General features: G+C 46.3%; 1 protein-coding gene across 7 annotated transcripts in view; it reads left to right on the top strand.

Moving 5' to 3' along the window:
• The first annotated feature begins 1,969 nt into the window (after nucleotides 1-1,969).
• The window catches only part of LOC115141044 (chondroitin sulfate proteoglycan 5-like), a 35,766-nt gene continuing 17,691 nt past the window's right edge, over nucleotides 1,970-20,044 (top strand). The window contains exons 1-2 of one of the 7 annotated variants that reach the window (XM_065000067.1): nucleotides 1,970-4,058; nucleotides 12,334-13,312. In XM_065000067.1, coding sequence (XP_064856139.1) covers nucleotides 3,962-4,058; nucleotides 12,334-13,312 — 1,076 coding nt within the window. In that variant the 5' untranslated portion in view covers nucleotides 1,970-3,961. The remainder of the gene's footprint in view (nucleotides 4,059-12,333; nucleotides 13,313-20,044) is intronic. The other 6 variants (XM_065000068.1, XM_065000063.1, XM_065000064.1 and 3 more) reach the window with 6 other exon arrangements.

Raw genomic sequence — 20,044 nt, forward strand, 5'->3', positions numbered from 1 at the left:
GAGTAAGGATTTATGTCTAATCCCAATGTTGTTGACGACCCTGTGTTCAAAATTAAACCGATTGGTGAGACAGTCATAACAACAGTCCTGGTTAGAGCAGACATGAAAGCTGTAAGAGGCATTAACCCCAAAATGAGTACATGACGCCCAGAGACAGATCTGGGGTGAGGTGGTTTAGGGAGGTCTATTTGGGCATTGGGGGAATCCCCTCTTCTAACCAATCAACCTGACTCGCACATAGTCAAATGGCTGATTCAGCTCCGGGTGGATGCATTTCTTAAGGGCAAATAAAGGGGGTTATCCCGTGAGTAGAGGGGGTAGTGAAAGTCAAGTCGCTCTGACCTAATCGACCCCATCTAAAAATGTTATATATACACAGTCACTCAGAACATAGAGGATACTAACAAAGTCTCTAATTTGTTTAAAAAGTATGGAGACTGCAAACTATGAGAACAGTTGATGAAGGATAGTTCTGATAGATGATTTGAAGATCTCAGCAAAGTCCATTGAGGGGAGAATGAGTGGTCTGAGGGTACTGTACTCTACTGTACTGTACTGTCTGTCTGTTCCCCCAAAGAGGTTTATTTGTAGGCAGGGTACTGCTTGAGACAATCTGCAGGGCGCGAGCACACACATACACACACAAACACACACAAAGCCCTCACAGGAAAGCAAAGTGATCATTCTTAGGTCAGGTCAGGTCAGGTGTGTTGGAGAGGTAGGATGTGTGAGTACCATCCTTAATTTAGCTGAACTCTGCTTACGTGAAAACGTTGAATAGTCTAATTTGAAATAGGACAGTCAATTATTCATTTGTTTCACACTGCATTTCTACTTGACTTACTTTTCACAATTAATTTAACAAATGTAGCATTTTCCAATTTTGTATTTATTTTGTATTAACTTGTAACACACAGACACACACACACACACACACACACAACATAAAAGCCTGCTGCCGGGGCTACTTCCCATCTTCCTCCATGGTCATCCTCCATGGTGGCCAGCCAGGTCACCCGTGATACAAGTCAGTATTCTAAGTCCACCCATGTCTGAGAACGTTGGGAGTTGAAGTGTAAAACGCCCACTAGGGGCAACAGTGAGCACTGTTAAGTAGCTTCAAGCATCTGCCTCTGATTCCAAAGGTTGCATGTTGGAATCCAGCAATAGAAAGTTGTTTTTGATATTATTGTTTTAAGCCTATCCATTCAGAGTTAATGCCTAAACTTAACCCTAACTGTAAAAATCCAGTTAATATCTAAACTTAACCCTAACTGTAAAAATCCAGAGTTAATGCCTAAACTTAACCCTAACTGTAAAAATCCAGTTAATATCTAAACTTAACCCTAACTGTAAAAATCCAGAGTTAATGCCTAAACTTAACCCTAACTGTAAAAATCCAGAGTTAATGCCTAAACTTAACCCTAACTGTAAAAATCCAGAGTTAATGCCTAAACTTAACCCTAACCGTAAAAATCCAGTTCATATCTAAACTTGCAGTGTCTCCTGACCCCTCCTGTCTCAGCCTCCAGTATTTATGCTGCAGTAGTTTATGTGTCGGGGGGCTAGGGTCAGTTTGTTATATCTGGAGTACTTCTCCTGTCCTATTCGGTGTCCTGTGTGAATCTAAGTGTGCGTTCTCTAATTCTCTCCTTCTCTCTTTCTTTCTCTCTGAGACCTGAGCCCTAGGACCATGCCCCAGGACTACCTGACATGATGACTCCTTGCTGTCCCCAGTCCACCTGGCCATGCTGCTGCTCCAGTTTCAACTGTTCTGCCTTATTATTATTCGACCATGCTGGTCATTTATGAACATTTGAACATCTTGGCCATGTTCTGTTATAATCTCCACCCGGCACAGCCAGAAGAGGACTGGCCACCCCACATAGCCTGGTTCCTCTCTAGGTTTCTTCCTAGGTTTTGGCCTTTCTAGGGAGTTTTTCCTAGCCACCGTGCTTCTACACCTGCATTGCTTGCTGTTTGGGGTTTTAGGCTGGGTTTCTGTACAGCACTTTGAGATATCAGCTGATGTACGAAGGGCTATATAAATACATTTGATTTGATTTGACTTAACCCTAACCATAAAAATCCAGTTAATATCTAAACTTAACCCTAACCATATAAATCCAGTTAATATCTAAACTTAACCCTAACCGTAAAAATCCAGTTAATGCCTAAACTTATAACCCTAACCGTAAAATTCCAGTTAATATCTAAACTTAACCCTAAGTGTAAAAATCCAGTTAATATCTAAACTTAACCCTAACCGTAAAAATCCAGTTAATAACTAAACTTAACCCTAAGTGTAAAAATCCAGTTAATATCTAAACTTAACCCTAACTGTAAAAAATCCAGTTAATAACTAAACTTAACCCTAAGTGTAAAAATCCAGTTAATATCTAAACTTAACCCTAACTGTAAAAATCCAGTTAATAACTAAACTTAACCCTAAGTGTAAAAATCCAGTTAATATCTAAACTTAACCCTAACTGTAAAAATCCAGTTAATGCCTAAACTTAACCCTAACTGTAAAAATCCAGTTAATAACTAAACTTAACCCTAAGTGTAAAAATCCAGTTAATATCTAAACTTAACCCTAACTGTAAAAATCCAGTTAATAACTAAACTTAACCCTAAGTGTAAAAATCCAGTTAATATCTAAACTTAACCCTAACTGTAAAAATCCAGTTAATGCCTAAACTTAACCCTAACTGTAAAAATCCAGAGTTAATGCCTAAACTTAACCCTAACCGTAAAAATCCAGAGTTAATGCCTAAACTTAACCCTAACTGTAAAAATCCAGTTAATGCCTAAACTTAACCCTAAGTGTAAAAATCCAGTTAATATCTAAACTTACCCTTGAAATTTCACTTTTGGAAGAACTTCGAAATTTCTCGTTTGACAAACATGGTTGAACGTGTAGCCTAATTCTGACCTGAGACTGTGAGAGCTGGTAGCTTGTGAAAGAATGTGTGGGACCCCCACCGTCAGTACTCTGGGCCTTCATGCATTCATCACTGCATCCCAAAGTCTCTCACACCCCGCCCCCTCTCTGCTGTTTGTTTCTTTATCTGAACAAACAATTAACCAAAAACATGTTGTTTCTAAAGCATTAAAACACTACTTTACTTTAAATCTCCCTCTCATCCAACTGTTATGTGGCATGTGGCCCATGGACCGAATCGGAGTTTGAGCACAGTGCTTAAAACCCATGATTTATATTTCACTTGATTTATTCAAACATTTGGCCAAAGCATCAATCTCTTCAGGGAAATGCTTGAAACATTTGACAGTGGAAAATAAGCATACGCCTGCGCACTCACGCCAATTATTATATATATTTTTTATTTTAAGTCTCCGTTGATAAATTGTGTTTAAAAGGCTGCTGAAATGCCGAGCTGAGTGTGTGCACTGGCAAAATCCGATAGTCTCAGTTGAATAGCAAATTGGTCCAAATTATTGAAAGGAAAAAAGCCTTGGGAAGAGGAGGGGTAGGAGTAGGAGACGGGAGGAGGGGGGCAGCAACAATTATTTCCCCTTCCCATATGGTGAGAGCAGTGCGGATAGCATCACATTCCGCGGAGCGTTGCCTGTCGTCCTATGGTGAAGTGCCATCGCTCTAATCAAAAACAAACAGAGCCGCAGCTTTCGCTTGCGCTCAACTCAGCTCCAGTACGGAACGTCCATCCTTGGCTGTGCGAGGTCTCCGTCTGGCCGATATTCGGTGGCGACGGGGCCTTGAACGATTGAACTGTGGCTAATTGAAGAAGCGGGAGAAGTAAATACGAGCACACCACTCAAGACGAAGTTACTATGGGGAAGTGCAGGGAGGCGGGAGTCTAACGTGGATAGGGGGCACAAATCAAATCAAAAGATTTACAATTCGGATTATTTCTATTTTGAACACTTCATTTTCAGAGGGATTTTCAGAGGGATTTTCTGGCCATTATCACACGCAGGAATGAACGGAAAGGAAGCGAGGTTTTGCACGGGATGCTGGAGGCAAATGATGCTGTCAATCATTCTGGTTCTACACTTGATTCCCCTCTTTGTACATGGTAAGACATCGTATACGTTTTTACTCACAAGAAAGCAAGGGTTGTCTCTGTGTTTCCCCTCGCATGTGTATGATAGGCTGACCACCGTGAAACCAGTGACTAAACACACTTGCACAGAGAGTCAGTCCAACAAAGGGGGCCAGTGAGTCTTCTATTGTAGGCTAGAGCCGACTGGTCATGCGCTCAATCTCAGAATAGTGTTATTGAGCACATAGGCTATCTTTTCCCAGGACGTTAACCGATATTTTATTTGGGTTATGAGATGACATTATCAGTGGGATATTGTCGGGCAATGGGTCAATTCCAAAGAGAGGCAATTGCATGGAAGTTGTATTGGTTTTTGGAGAGCCGGATGGCACAATTGCCTTTCAGCAATGACCCACTCTCTGTATCGGTGTTACGGGGTAATAGTGGCGAGCCGATGCACCAAGATTGCTCCCCCGAGGCTGCTGCTGTCACTATGGCAATGATGGAGCCAGGCGACACAAAGGCAGGATTACGGTCGGAGTCCCTGTTGCATTATTCATCAACCAATCCGAACAGACATTCTGATACAGCGCGCCTTGGCTTTTATAGAAAACATGAAAAGACACTGAAAACTCTCTATCCTCATTTGTCTCATGCTGAATCACAGCACTTCTTACATATTAATAATGTTGTTGGCTATGAATAGCCCAGGGATAGAATCAATGTGACATCATGGGGATATAGGCTACCTAATTTAGTCGATTATTTTTTATTTAAATTGCCTTACTCGGTCGCCATAACCATTAGATTTTATGTTTGGCCACTTCTGCTTGGACACCCATAACAATGATGTCCAGTGATTGTAGGAATGGGAGCGTGAATTGGTTCCCTACTTACAGGCAATGTAGTCTGCGGAAGAATGGGATGTTAGGTTATATTTATTTATCCATATGTCAGTATAAAAAAAAACCCGTCTATGTAGCCTCTGGAGACTGGTCCGGGTTGGTGCGCTATTGTCCAACCGGCAAAAAGAGGATCCGTTTATGCCCATCACCGCCCAGCAACAGGGCACTGAAGACGGTACCAATGCACCAAGACATGCTCAAACAATGTCAAAATGCCCTGATTAAATGGGTGAATATTTAATATAACATTAGCCTTGCCAAATATATATAATGATGGCTGCAAGGAAAGTAGGGTGGCTGAGGGTGCAGCACCCTCTGATAAGAATACAATTTAAAACATTAGTTCCACAAAATTAGTGAACTAGGCTTTTAATACTCCTGTAGGGAGGGTGAGCCCTCCATCATCCCCTTCATTTTCTTGCTTCACCGGTTTGCTGTGGCAGTGGCACCACCTGCTCCTTCTACTGTGAACACTGAGGTGACCAAAGAATGGTGTCCCTAACAATGACACTTAATTACATGTCAGGGCTCCTCTTCTTGGTGGCATTTTCAGTCATCCATAGTGAAGTGAAGAGATGGTTAGGGGGTAATAGTGAGGGATGTAGAGGCATCTCCCCTCCCCCACTCAGAATGATGGCTGTGTGAGCGGGTTTGGACGGGTGATGGAGGGGGTAATAGTAGTCAAGGCTCAGCCACATTTCCAGGATTTATGTCCCTGGGGCCAGCACAGTGCACAGTGATGGACTCTGGGAATGATGGACCTCCCCGCCCGCCTGCCTGCCTCTCCCTCCTGCCTGCCTCTCCCTTCTTTCCTCAGCTCTCCTCTGGCCTGCTGACACACATCTGCCGCGGACAGATTATCTTTGAAGCGCAGTGTGTTAATCTGCAAACCAAATCCCCCCCAGCCTTTTTTATAGCAGTTTAGGAAAAAACACACATTTTGATGATAACAGTCATTTTAAAATCAATTTAAAGTAAATTGGAGAAATAGTGCACGTCTGTCTGTCTGTCTGGTATGAGCCACTGGTATGTGCTCTGTTTAATGGCAGATGTGACCCAGGTTAGATATGCCACATGCTAAAACAGCCTACCTACATGCTAAAACAGCCTACCTACATATCCTTCTTACATTGGTCTGCTCATTAGAAAACACCTGCCAATGGGTGTAGTCCCAACCTTCCTTTCTCTAGTCCCAATAGTAAGTATACATTACTCATTTCACATTAGTCACACAATGAGCTTTGTTCACTGCTAGGTTGAACACATCACCAATGGAGAGCTGAAATCATTAGAACCTTGGGTGGATGACCTCAAACCCCAGCACCTCACATGCTGCTTGGTAGAACCTCTGCACTCCACCTCCTTCCATCTCAAACAATGGCTTGCTCAGCGCAAAGACGCCTCTGCATGTGTAACATGAAACCCGCTTTAGGCACACCCTCCTTCCCAAGCAGCTCCTCTCGGTGTTGCTTCAGGGGGATTGTGGGGTGACTTTGCATCTCATCATCAGAGGAGAAGCACGGGGAGACGCAGAGAAGAAGACTAAATAGTGTTATCCCGTTCTCTCTGTCCTACCACCTGCAACCCCCTGCACCCCCCTGCTCCAAGGTTCTGCCTCCAGTTGCCAGCAGGGGACCATTAACATAGGTGTCGGTTGGCTTGACCTGGCCAGCCGTTTAAACGTGTGTGTGAGCATTCCCATAGGTTGTGATAGTGTTAAGAATAAGTGTGTATCTTTGTGTCCTTGTACGTTCTAGTAGTCTGTGTGCGTGTCAGCGAGTTCATGTCAGTGCACGCGCCTCCTAATGTGTCAGCGCACATCTCGTCTCCTCCTCAAAGCGAACCGTGCTCTGCAATGCGAGCGGAGTGTATTACATCACCAAGACGGCGTCCATAGCTGAGCCCTGTCCTATTAGCAGTCATTCCCCTACCTCCCCCTGTCAAAGAGGTGGTCCTCTGTAGCTCAGTTGGTAGAGAATGGCGCTTGCACCGCCAGGGTTGTGGGTTCAATTCCCTGGACCACCCATATGTAAAATGTATGTATGCGCTTTGGATAAATGACATATATTAATAAAGAAATCCACCACATTCAGCTGAACCAAGAGAAAGAAGGGATAATAATCTTACTGATAGCTGGATTCATGTGGTCTGTGTGATGCCTTTCAAAGCTCTGAGTTTATCGAAGGCTAATCACTTAAATCAGTAGTTCCCAATTTAGCTCTGCCCGGAGTACCCCTGTGGTACCCTCTCATGGGCATTTTATGGTATCATGAGTCTCAAGTACCCTCTATGGATAGGCCAAGTACCCCAGGAGTCCTAGTACCACTGGCTTGAACCAATCAGGTAGAAGCAGGAAGGTAAAGGAGTAGTGTATGGAGTATGGACACCGGAGGGGCATGTTTAGAGAGGACAGGCTCCCTGTTCTGCATTTTGATAACACACACGCACACACACGACCAGGCACACACAAATAGCAAGTGTTCTGTAAACCACACACCTGCACACACACCCTTTGTTCTTACGCCCTTAATATTTATGTCTGAAAATGTGAGTATTAGCGTTTTGTCCTTGTAGTGTGTGCGTGCATGCGTGTGTTTGTGTGCAGATCTGTTAGGTTAGCAACGCTACATCAACTCTCCCTCTGCACAGTGAGGGCAAGACTGTTGCCATGGCAACCCATCCCTCCTCCAGCCTGCCACCTGTTGGGCACAGAAATGAAAGGTTTTATGTGATGGAGGGACGAAGGGAGAGAGAGATGGAGAGAGTGGTAGGTGGAAATCAATGCAGGGGTATTCAATTAAGGCTGAATGCAGACCCATGCATATCCACTTTCATAGATATTAATGAGTGGTGTTGAGTAAAGAGAAAAAGGTTCATGCATTATTCATAATGGTTATATAGTGTGTGTGTTATACGCGTGCCATATGTCTGTATGTGTGTGTCTATATACAGTATGAAAGTCCTCTCTTGAGGATTGTTTAGAGGGAGCTCACTGTAAAATGGATGGAAACGAGTGATCAGTCAGGCTCACTCTCTCACACACAACCTCATAATCCCAGAGACATATAAACAGATATATTTATTTGAAGCTACAGCCAGCTGTGCTGTACTTTATCTCACTGCTCTGGCCACCCCTATGTCCTTCTGTCTGGGTCAGCAGACACTGCCTGGGAACTAAAATCTGTCACAACCAATCCCCGCCCTCTTTACTGTCTGTAATAGCCAATCACAATCCCCCGTTTCATTTGGAGGTAGGCAACGCATCCCAACTAACCAGGAAACAAAAGATACGGCAGCTAGCCAACACCAACCCTGTTGTCCCTGGCAATGCTAAATACCTCTCATTACCCCCCCCCATACCCCCCAAACACCTCAGAATACTATTTAAGGGGTGAAGGGGTTCCTTATGTAACACTGTCTGATAGTCCCGTCTGAAAGGGGAGCACAAAGACCACTTTATCCACCCCCCCACCCTCCCAGGCCGCCACACACTGCTCTCCAACAGACCTTGGCCGGGGGTCCACTGTGGCCCCCGTGAGCCTCATTCCATCTGGGCCAGGGGGACAATCAGCAGTGGAGGCCAGGAACGGTGAGAAGACCAGGTCTAAACAGGGATCTGACCCTACCCTGGCAATCTCCATTCAGGCCATTGTGGCATCATGCCAGGCTGCCACCCTGCTGGACCTGTGGATCTAATGTCCGTTTTGTTGGACAGGCTCTGTGTCATAGTGGGCACAGTGTAGCTTGTTGGCTGGGATTGGGTTGGCGTTCAGGATGTAGGGTTACTCATACTGAATAGGTAAGTCACCTTCCTCTATCTTACACAAGTCTCACTTTGAGATCAAATCCATGATTTACACACAAGTTTTGCATATGTAGGCCCACCTCAGGGTAGGCGTTAAATTACACTGCATTTTCACCTTTGTTCTTCTGCCTCAAATAACGTTTTTAATATTCTCTGATCTCCTAAAACTTTGCCTGATCATAAACAGTCTCAACTGCAATATGAAGTATTTTTAGACTGGTGATAATAGTCTTGCCTTGCAACTGGATAAATCAAATCAGTGTCTTCACATTGTTTAAAGAGAATGAGACTGCTATTTGTCTCTGGTGTATACAAGTCTTTCATTGGAAACCTCAACTCGAGTAACTCCAAGAATGGTGTAAGTGCCTTCATGTGTTCTCGTTTGACTTCAGAAACAGCTGCACATATACGGGCAGGCCCACTCTCCCTGCATGTGAGCAGAAGTCTCGATGACTAAACTTCAGTTCTCCTTATTGAATCAAAAAGTATTTATTTGTGGCTTGGTCAGGTGATGAGGAGATAGCTGTGTACCAGTGGGAGATACGAGTCTGCTGTTCACAGTGGTTCTCAATCTATGGGACTTGACTAAGGCTGCACAATTTAGTGAACTTTTAATAAATGCCCTGGTTTTCCCAATATCCCGGTTGGAGGATTCCCGGAATCCGGAAATCTCCAACCAGGATTTCTGGAAAACCAGGGAATTTATTAAAAGTTCACGGAATTTTACAACCCTACTCCTGGCCGGTGGTGCCCAGCGAAGTCAGCGGACTGTCAAAAGTCTCCTTGTTAATCCAATTAGGTTAACAACACTATGTGAGGATACATTCTTAATTGAAACTCACTTCAGAGAATCAGCAAAGCAAAGCTCTCCAATAGAGCGGCTCTTCAAGAGCACCACTGGTGTCCTCCTTAGAGAGAGAGAGACAGACAGAGAGAGAGAGAAACGGAAGGGGTTGAGAGAGAGAGAGTGTGTCTCTACGTAGATGAGTGATTAATAACCTTTCCTGCAGTCAAATAACCAAATCGCCCCCTAGTGGCCTCATGGGTGGAATGTTATTCATATTTTTTATAATTTCATAATTAATTAACATTATTTTTAAAAAAAACTGCTGAAAATCTGGTGTTTCTTTGTCAAACGGTGTTGTTACATGTCAGTCTTCTGTGATGTACAGTATATAAAGTGTTATATTGGTATGCACACTCAAATGTAATACATTTCAACTCTATATCTGACATTGTACAGGTGTCTTAAGCCCATAACCATCTGTGTGAGGTGTACACTTTTGTTTAAAAGTAGATTTGCTTAAGACCACCAAGAAACACTCTGTGTGACCCTGATTTAGCCCACTGCAGTAAAAGGTTTTAAGAAGCCTTTGAAAATGATTACTGTTTTTTATCTTGAAGTAATCCCTTGAAGATTCACATTTTGGACAGCCTATGATTCTCCATGATGTGACATTGCTTATATGGGGATTATATGACCTTTTAGAAGAGAGAACCACATGTATGGAATGTTTTAATTAGTGAACTAGTTACTGCCAAATGTAGTACAACTCCAGTATTCCTGACTCAATAAACCCGACAAACCCGACATCCATGAAATCTAGACATTTATACTGCACACAAATGACGGCCGTGCATCACAAAAATATTTCTATGGCTGTTAGCCCACTACACTGGCCACACTTTGAATGATACTGATATAGATGTTGATGGTGAAAACAACAGGGAACCCAGACTCGGCCAAGGTGACTGTTTGGCCATTTTGACAGAAACAACGAGACAGACCTTTGTCTTTGGAACGTTACTTTCCGTCTCTGTTTGTTTTCCAGACATACAACTGTTAAAGACGTAAAGTGACTTGAGTGATTGTTAGAGCTGAACAAACACAGAAGTGTGACTACAGTGTCTCCTTACCGTCAGACGGAGCTGTCTGTTGAGTAGCCTGCTCCCCCGGGGACTACTTACACAGTTAGCTAGCCTGTTCTGTTCCCTGTAAAGCCCATCACTTAATGAGGGAATGCCTGTGTGTGTGTGTGTGTGTGTGCGCGTGCATGTGTGTGTCCGTGCATCTCTCTGTGTGTGTGTGTGTGTGTGTGTGTCTGTGTGTGTACAGTATATTCCTTTTAAAGTATATTCCCTGAATATGTGTGTAAGCTGGTCCATAGTGGTTTTGGCAGAAGCGACGCTGCTCAGAATGTCAGATGACGTCGTTAACAGCAGTGTGAGCAGCAGAATGAGTGTCTCTGGTGGATGGATTAACCCAAAATTCACCCTCATTTCAAAAGCCTCTGTTTCTCTGACTGCAGCAGAAATAAGCCTAGGATTCCACCTGGATGCTCCCCATTAACAACCTTTATCTGCTTAGTAATGTAATACTCTATAGGCCAACTGTATATTTCCTACAAATAATTCTAGTATAACAGCGCCTGGTTTTGTTGAAGCTTTGGGAGTTACTTGGTTGTCACGCACCACGTTTGATGAAGAAATGGTTATATTGTCTGATATGAGATGTTGGTTTGTGTGGGTGTGAATGTTATTCTTGGACACCACGCTGAAACCTAGACACCACGTCACAAATGGCACAGCGCTTATCAAGTATGATGATGTCATTTCTGTGGAAGAAAACATCTCTTACTGACAAGTAAATCCGACACTCTTTCACTGAACGACATGTGTGTCTGGTTAAAGTAATGTGTCTCCCTGTGTTTCTCTCAACGCTGCTCTCTGTGAGACTGCAGGCTGAAGATGCCATATGACCGTCTCCCCTCCAGATCACTCCACCTCCCACAGGGAGCCCCGGAGACCCTAAACCCCAAACCATAATCCCTTAATCCCAGCTCCTTGCCATTCAAGTACATTAGTCAATTATTACACATAATCCATGGGGTTTGCCAAAGCTGCTTTAGGAGAGGAATAAGGAGCTACACTTGGCTGATGTAATTGACCGGTGGATAAGTATATGGCCAGTCCATCTTGGTTTAATTTGTTTAGCATTTTAGCCTCAGGGCAATGCTGGACTGCTGAGCCGTCTTGGGAGACAGATACCGCCCAATGACTAGGGACTTGAGTCACGATATGTTCAGTCATTCAATTGACACAACTCGTAATTCTTGGCTGAAGCCTCAATGCAAGAAAGTCACTGGTCATCTGATAGTTTGTTCGGTTGGTGTTTGTTTACTACAGGGGTAGGATGTTAATTTGACCACTCTTTTGTTGCTGAGAATTTCCCTCACAGCAGGAAATGCAAATGTGTAGTGTATCTGAGGTTTAAAAAGGCTTCTGTTGGTAATTTACATTTAAAACATCTCAGACTTGACTTGCCCTAACGAAAAATCTATCAACCCCTACAAACAAATGTTCTAATGTTCCAATGCACATAATAATTCACATTTCCTTTTGCTGCAGGATTATTTTCATGCCGTAGCAAACTGGCTCAAATTAAGATCCTACGTCTGTCACTTAGAGTAGGTCTAGTTCTTGTGTCCGTGTTTTGTATTATGACTGACATTAAGTGGACAGATTGATAAAAGGATATTCACTCATGGCGGTGTGTGGTTACGAGACCTGACAACATTGTTTTCTTGTATGTTTTCAGGGAACACTCTGAGGGCCAATGTCCCTGAGTTGGACACCACAGCCAATGTGACATCCCTGCCCAGTAAGGTCGAGGAAGTGGCCAAAGTGAATGATGTTGTTATCGAGGTGACCGGGGTCAGCGCCTCAGTCAGCCCCGTCGTCATGGTGACCCAGAGGGCCGGCCGCATGCCCCGCTCCAAAGAGGAGCAGGGCAGCGGCATGCTGGGAGAAGGGGTGTTGCCAGCCGAGGAGGAGGTGGTGGCCCCGCCCAGGATCAGCCCTGACTCAGCAGAGACAGAGCTCCTTCTGCCTAGCAACCCCCGTGGCACGGAGGAGGAAGAGGATGAAGAGGAGCACACCGACCCACCGTGGCTGAACGCCAGAGACAACGTCTTCGACCTGGACCGGCACTTCCGAGAAGGAGTAGCCAATCTGGCCACCACCACTGCCCCTCCCCCTGCCGCCGCTAACCCCTCTCGCCCGGACGTCCTCACCGTGGACTTCTTCGACCCCGCCTCTCGCGGCCGCGGCCTGGACCTAGCCCCGCCCTCTCCCTCCTCTTTGGCCCACGAGCTCCAGGGCGGCGACCCCACTTCCTGGGCCATGCCAGACAACTACGACTACCTCACGCCGTACGAGGAGGGTGCGTCGCCCACCCCTGATGAGTACTCCTACAGCACCACTACTGATACCTTGGATGGGGATGACTTGAGGCTAACTGCCGAGCCTCCATCCCGCTCCAGGCCCAGGGCACCCCCAGGTTCCGGCTCCTTCACCCCAGACAAGAGGCTGCCCAGTGGGGGTGCTGCTGCTGCACCAGAGGGCCCTGCGGCAGCCCCTCCAGCGTTACCCGTGGATGGCTCAGACGGAGCCGGTGGCTGCCGCCAGGGCTACGTGAAGCAGAATGAAACCTGCCGCTCCCCCTGCGACACACTGCCCAACTACTGCTTCAACGGAGGCCAGTGCTACCTACTGGATGGAATGGGGGTCTTCTGCAGGTGAGAGATGGAATGAGTGCACACATACACACACACTCTGGCACACATAGCCATCACACATACTGTACATCATAGGCAAGGCATCCAGATGGACGAAATCTAGTTTACTAACATATCAGGGATAAATATTGAACCCAATAAAACCCATTATCTCTGTCTGCATTACAATAACAGATATCTACACCCTGGACAATGTGTTTAGAAAGTATGAGCTAGCCTGATGAGTGAATGAGATGGAGGATGGAAAACAGTTCCCCATCACACACACACACACACACACACACACACACACACACACACACACACAGTGAGCGAGAGAGAGAGGGAGACAGAGAGAGAGACAGGGTAGGGGAGAAAGAGGGAGACAGAGAGAGATAGAGAGAGAGAAGGAGATGAGAGAGAGAGGGAGAGAGAGAAGGGGAGAAAGAGGGAGACGGAGAAAGAGAGAAAGGGAATGTAAATGTAAATTAAAATTGGGCTCCCATATGAAGCAGCTCAGTGATTTCAGACTAGAGAATAGAAAGCAACACGTGTTCCTGGATGCTTTACAGAGACGTTTAGGAGGAAACTTCAATTGTTTTGCCAGATCAATTTCAACCATCCGGTTCTGGTGTGGTAGTCACGCAACCCACACGTGCGCAATCAATCTAAAACAAAAATCCAGAAAATCACATTGTATGATTTTTAAGTAATTAATTTGCATTTTATTGCATGACATAAGTATTTGATCACCTACCAACCAGTAAGAATTCCGGCTCTCACAGACCTGTTAGTTTTTCTTTAAGAAGTCCTCCTGTTCTCCACTCATTACCTGTATTAACTTTACCTGTTTGAACTCGTTATCTGTATAAAAGACACCTGTCCACACACTCAAACAGACTCCAACCTCTCCACAAGGACATCAGGGATACATTTGTAGACCTGCACAATGCTGGGATGGGCTACAGGACAATAGGCAAGCAGCTCGTGAGAAGGCAACAACTGTTGGCGCAATTATTAGAAAATGGAAGAAGTTCAAGATGACGGTCTATCACCCTCGGTCTGGGGCTCCATGCAAGACCTCACCTCGTGGGGCATCAATGATCATGAGGAAGGTGAGGGATCAGCCGAGAACTGCACGGCAGGACCTGGTCAATGACCTGAAGAGAGCTGGGACCACAGTATCAAAGAACCATTAGTAACACACTACGCCGTCATGGATTAAAATCCTGCAGCGCACACAAGGTCCCCCTGCTCAAGCCAGCGCATGTCCAGGCCCGTCTGAAGTTTGCCAATGACCATCTGGATGATCCAGAGGAGGAATGGGAGAAGGTCATGTGGTCTGATGAGACAAAAATAGAGCTTTTTGGTCTAAACTCCACTCGCCGTGTTTGGAGGAAGAAGAAGGATGAGTACAACCCCAAGAACACCATCCCAACCGTGAAGCATGGAGGTGGAAATATCATTCTTTGGGGATGCTTTTCTGCAAAGGGGACAGGACGACTGCACCGTATTGAGGGGAGGATGGATGGGGCCATGTGTCGCGAGATCTTGGCCAACAACCTCCTTCCCTCAGTAAGAGCATTGAAGATAGGTTGTGGCTGGGTCTTCCAGCATGACAAAGACCCGAAACACACAGCCAGGGCAACTAAGGAGTGGCTCCGTAAGAAGCATCTCAAGGTCCTGGAGTGGCCTAGCCAGTCTCCAGAACTGAACCCAATAGAACATCTTTGGAGGGAGCTGAAAGTCCGTATTGCCCAGCGACAGCCCCGAAACCTGAAGGACCTGGAGAAGGTCTGTATGGAGGAGTGAGCCAAAATCCCTGCTGCAGTGTGTGCAAACCTGGTCAAGAACTACAGGAAACGTATGATCTCTGTCATTGCAAACAAAGGTTTCTGTACCAAATATTAAGTTCTGCTTTTCTGATGTATCAAATACTTATGTCATGCAATAAAAGGCTAATTAATTACTTAAAAATCATACAATGTGATTTTCTGGATTTTTGTTTTAGATTCCTTCTCTCTCTCTCACAGTTGAAGTGTACCTATGATAAAAATTACAGACCTCTACATGCTTTGTAAGTAGAAAAACTTGCAAAATCGGCAGTGTATCAAATACTTGTTCTCCTTATGTATGTTCACAGTATAGGGGATGCATTAGATACAGTATACCTCTGATCTTGTCGTTGTCAGATTATTTTAAATTTACTGTGATTTTGTGTGTTTTACAAGGTTCCTGGTGCATTGATACCTGGCCAACAGATATTTATAGAGGTCACCATGAGGAGAAAGTGTAAGCCAGGTTACATGAGAAGGAAAAATCCCTTCCCCAAACTCATCCAACCCATTGTTATAAAACCCCTCGGATCATTATGCAGAGCTATGCTAAGATATTTATTTCCCTTTATCCTGTAACTAACCAAACGAACCAATCAGCAGGGAGAGATCAGAAATCAGCAAACATCTGTGTGGATTAGCATGCAAATGTATGCGTGGTAGCAAGTCCCTGGATGGCCATCGCCTCCTGACTGGCGCTGATGGAGATGATGATGGCAATGAGAGCTGGCGCAGATGAATCAAATAGACAGGGTCCCCATGCCAAAGTGATTATGTTCACACAACAGGAGAGCTCACACAAATGTATGTGTGCACATATGCTCAAATTGAGACACACACACGCATTTACACATACACACGGACGCACACACTGTCACGGCTGTTGAAGGAAGAGGACCAAGGTGCAGCGTGGTGAGCGTACATATTCCTTTATTTAAGAATGACGCCGACAAAAAACAAGAAACCATACAAAAAACGAACCGTGAAGCTAAAGGCTACGTGCCATGAACAAAGAGAGACAATGATAGACAGCTGTCCTCGATTGAGAACCATACCCGGCCATAGAAATACAAAAATCATAGATAACAAAACATAGAATGCCCACCCCAAATCACACCCTGACCAAACCAAATAGAGACATAAAAAGGCTCTAAGGTCAGGGCATGACAGTACCCCCTCAAAGGTGTGGACTCCGGCAGCAAAACCTGAACCTATAGGGGCGGGTCTGGGTGGGCATCTATCCGCGGTGGTGGCTCAGGTGCGGGGCGCAGACCCCGCTCCACCTCTGGCTCACCCCGCTTTGGTGATGCCCCCGGACTGGGCACCCTCATTTCTGTAGGCCCGGACTGGGCACCCTCATTTCTGCGGGCCCGGACTGGGCACCCTCGTTGCTGCGGGCCCCGGACTGGAGGCCATTGCCACGGGCGCCGGACTGGAGGGCGTCGCCGGAGGCTCCGGACTGGAGGCCCTCATTGGAGGCTTCGTGCATTGTCTCACCACTGGAGGCTTCTTGTCATAGATCACTGGAGGCTTCTTACCATGGATCATCACTGGGCTTCGTGCCATGTCTCAACACTGGAGGCTTCGTGCCATGTCTCAACACTGGAGGCTTCTTGTCATAGATCATCACTGGAGGCTTCTTGCCATGGATCATCACTGGAGGCTTCGTGCCATGGATCATCACTGGAGGCTTCGTGCCATGGATCATCACTGGAGGCTTCGTGCCATGGATCATCACTGGAGGCTTCGTGCCATGGATCATCACTGGAGGCTTCGTGCCATGGATCATCACTCGAAGCTTTGTGCCATGGATCATCACTGGAGGCTTCGTGCCATGGATCATCACTGGAGGCTTCTTGCCATGGATCATCACTGGAGGCTTCGTGCCATGGATCATCACTGGATGCCTCGTGCCATGGATCATCACTGGAGGCTTCGTGCCATGGATCATCACTGGAGGCTTCGTGCCATGGATCATCACTGGAGGCTTCGTGCCATGGATCATCACTGGAGGCTTCGTGCCATGGATCATCACTGGAGGCTTCTTGCCATGGATCATCACTCGAAGCTTCGTGCCATGGATCGTCACTGGAGGCTTCGTGCCATGGATCATCACTGGAGGCTTCGTGCCATGGATCATCACTGGAGGCTTCGTGCCATGGATCATCACTGGAGGCCTGGCTCTGGAAGTAGGCACAGGACTCACCAGGCTGGGGAGAAATACAGGAGGATTAGTTCTTGGCCGAGGCACAGGACTCACCAGGCTGGGGAGACATACAGGAGGCCTTGGCCGAGGCACCGGATACACTGGGCCGTGGAGGCGCACTGGAGGTCTCGAGCTAAGAGCCTGCACATCCCGTCCTGGCTGGATGGCGACTTTGGCCCGGCACATGCGGGGCGCAGGCACAGGACGCACTGGGCTGTGCAGACGCACTGGAGACACAGTGCGCAGAGCCGGCGCAGGATATCCTGGGCCGTAGAGACGTACTGGAGGTCTGGAGAGCAGGGCTGGCACCATCCGTCCTGGCTGGATCCTCACCCTAGCCCGGCAGATGCGCGGAGCTGGGATGTAGCGCACCAGGCTAAGAACACGTACTGGAGACACTGTGCGCTCCACCGCATAACACGGTGCCTGACCAGTACGACCCCCGCCACGATAAGCACAGGGAGTTGGCTCAGGTCTCCAACCTGACTCTGCCACACTCCCGTGTGCCTCCCCAAAAAAATATTTTGGGGGATGCCTTTCGGGCTTCCTTGCCAGCCGTGTTCCCTCATAACGCTTTCCCATCCAGGATCTCTTCCCATGTCCAGGAGTCCCGAGCACGCTGCTCCTCCTTACCACGCTGCTTGGTCCCTTGGTGGGGGGAAGTTCTGTCATGGCTGTTGAAGGAAGAGGACCAAGGTGTAGCGTCGTGGGCGTACATATTCCTTTATTTAAGAATGACGCTGACAAAAAAACAACAAACCATACAAAAACTAACCTTGAAGCTAAAGGCTACGTGCCATGAACAAAGACAACTTCCCACAAAGAAAGGAGGGAAAACAGGTTACCTAAGTATCGTTCCCAATCAGAGACAACGATAGACAGCTGTCCCTGATTGAGAGCCATACCCGGTCAAAACATAGAAATACAAAAATCATAGATAACAAAAAATAGAATGCCCACCCCAAATCACACCCCGACCAAACCAAATAGAGACATAAAAAGGCTCTCTAAGGTCAGGGCGTGACACACACATACACACAAAAACACACACACGCTTTGCTTTTACCATGAGCCCAATAGAACCTCTCCCAACTCAAGGCCCTAATCATGGCATAATGACCCGGTCTTCTCCTCCCCCTACAGACACACAGTTTCTCACCAGTGTGCAGCTATACAGTTAAACTGTTCAGTGATCTTGACGCTGACCTCTTGACTCTGACAGTTTCCTGTTGCAGGCCAGCAGTAGGTAATCTCCCAGCAGGCCTAATGGCCAGAGATGAGGTGTGTGATTGAGATGGCAGATGCCTGATCCTTGCAGAGATTGGTCTTATCCTTTATACTGGTTTATAATCATTGGAGCAACAGTCCATAGAGTAGGCAAGCCAAGAGCAATATCGCAAATCACTCCCATCAAACTTAACTAGGATACTACAGCAATGTGGCTGCAGGTAGCTAGTTTAGTGGTTAAGAGCGTTGGGCCAATAAATGAAACATCGCTGGTTCGAAATCCCTGAGCCGATTAGTTGAAAAGTCTGATAAGGTGCCCTTGAACAAGGCACTTAACCCTAATTGCTCCTGTAAGTCACTTTGCATAAGAGAATCTGATAAATGACTCAAATGTAAATGCTTATCACTATAAGACAAGGTATTTGGTGGGCTTAAAGAGATCATAGTAAACCATAAACAAACAGTAAACAATGCACTACGTACATTGATTTTGATATCTGTGAGAAGTCCATGTTAGATGACACTGTCAGTGTCAGTGAAGATCTGTGTTACACTGAGGGACAGTCCAAGTTCTGTCTGAGGTTGGGCTAAGAGGCAATATGGGTCAGTGGAGCTCTGGCACAAGTGTCTGTGTGTGTCTGTGTGTGATGGTGAACTGAGGCTGATTCATACACCAGCCCAATTGAATCACAGTGGGATGAATGCAAAGGGCTCTGCCCTCTGTTATAACACACTCCTACAAGTAGTTGGTTGGGTCTGCCCTCAATATCTCTTTCTGGGGTTTACCGACAAAAGCCATGTCCTGTTGTGTATGTGTGTACTGTAAGCGTTTGCATACTACGTACATTTACATTACATTTACATTTAAGTCATTTAGCAGACGCTCTTATCCAGAGCGACTTACAAATTGGTGCTTTCACCTTATGACATCCAGTGGAACAGCCACTTTACAATAGTGCATCTAAGTCTTTTAAGGGGGGTGAGAAGGATTACTTTATCCTATCCTAGGTATTCCTTAAAGAGGTGGGGTTTCAGGTGTCTCCGGAAGGTGGTGATTGACTCCGCTGTCCTGGCGTCGTGAGGGAGTTTGTTCCACCATTGGGGGGCCAGAGCAGCGAACAGTTTTGACTGGGCTGAGCGGGAACTGTACTTCCTCAGTGGTAGGGAGGCGAGCAGGCCAGAGGTGGATGAACGCAGTGCCCTTGTTTGGGTGTAGGGCCTGATCAGAGCCTGGAGGAGGTACTGAGGTGCCGTTCCCCTCACAGCTCCGTAGGCAAGCACCATGGTCTTGTAGCGGATGCGAGCTTCAACTGGAAGCCAGTGGAGAGAGCGGAGGAGCGGGGTGACGTGAGAGAACTTGGGAAGGTTGAACACCAGACGGGCTGCGGCGTTCTGGATGAGTTGTAGGGGTTTAATGGCACAGGCAGGGAGCCCAGCCAACAGCGAGTTGCAGTAATCCAGACGGGAGATGACAAGTGCCTGGAT

This window comes from Oncorhynchus nerka, linkage group LG14 (assembly GCF_034236695.1).
Source record: "Oncorhynchus nerka isolate Pitt River linkage group LG14, Oner_Uvic_2.0, whole genome shotgun sequence".
Lineage (NCBI taxonomy): Eukaryota > Metazoa > Chordata > Actinopteri > Salmoniformes > Salmonidae > Oncorhynchus > Oncorhynchus nerka.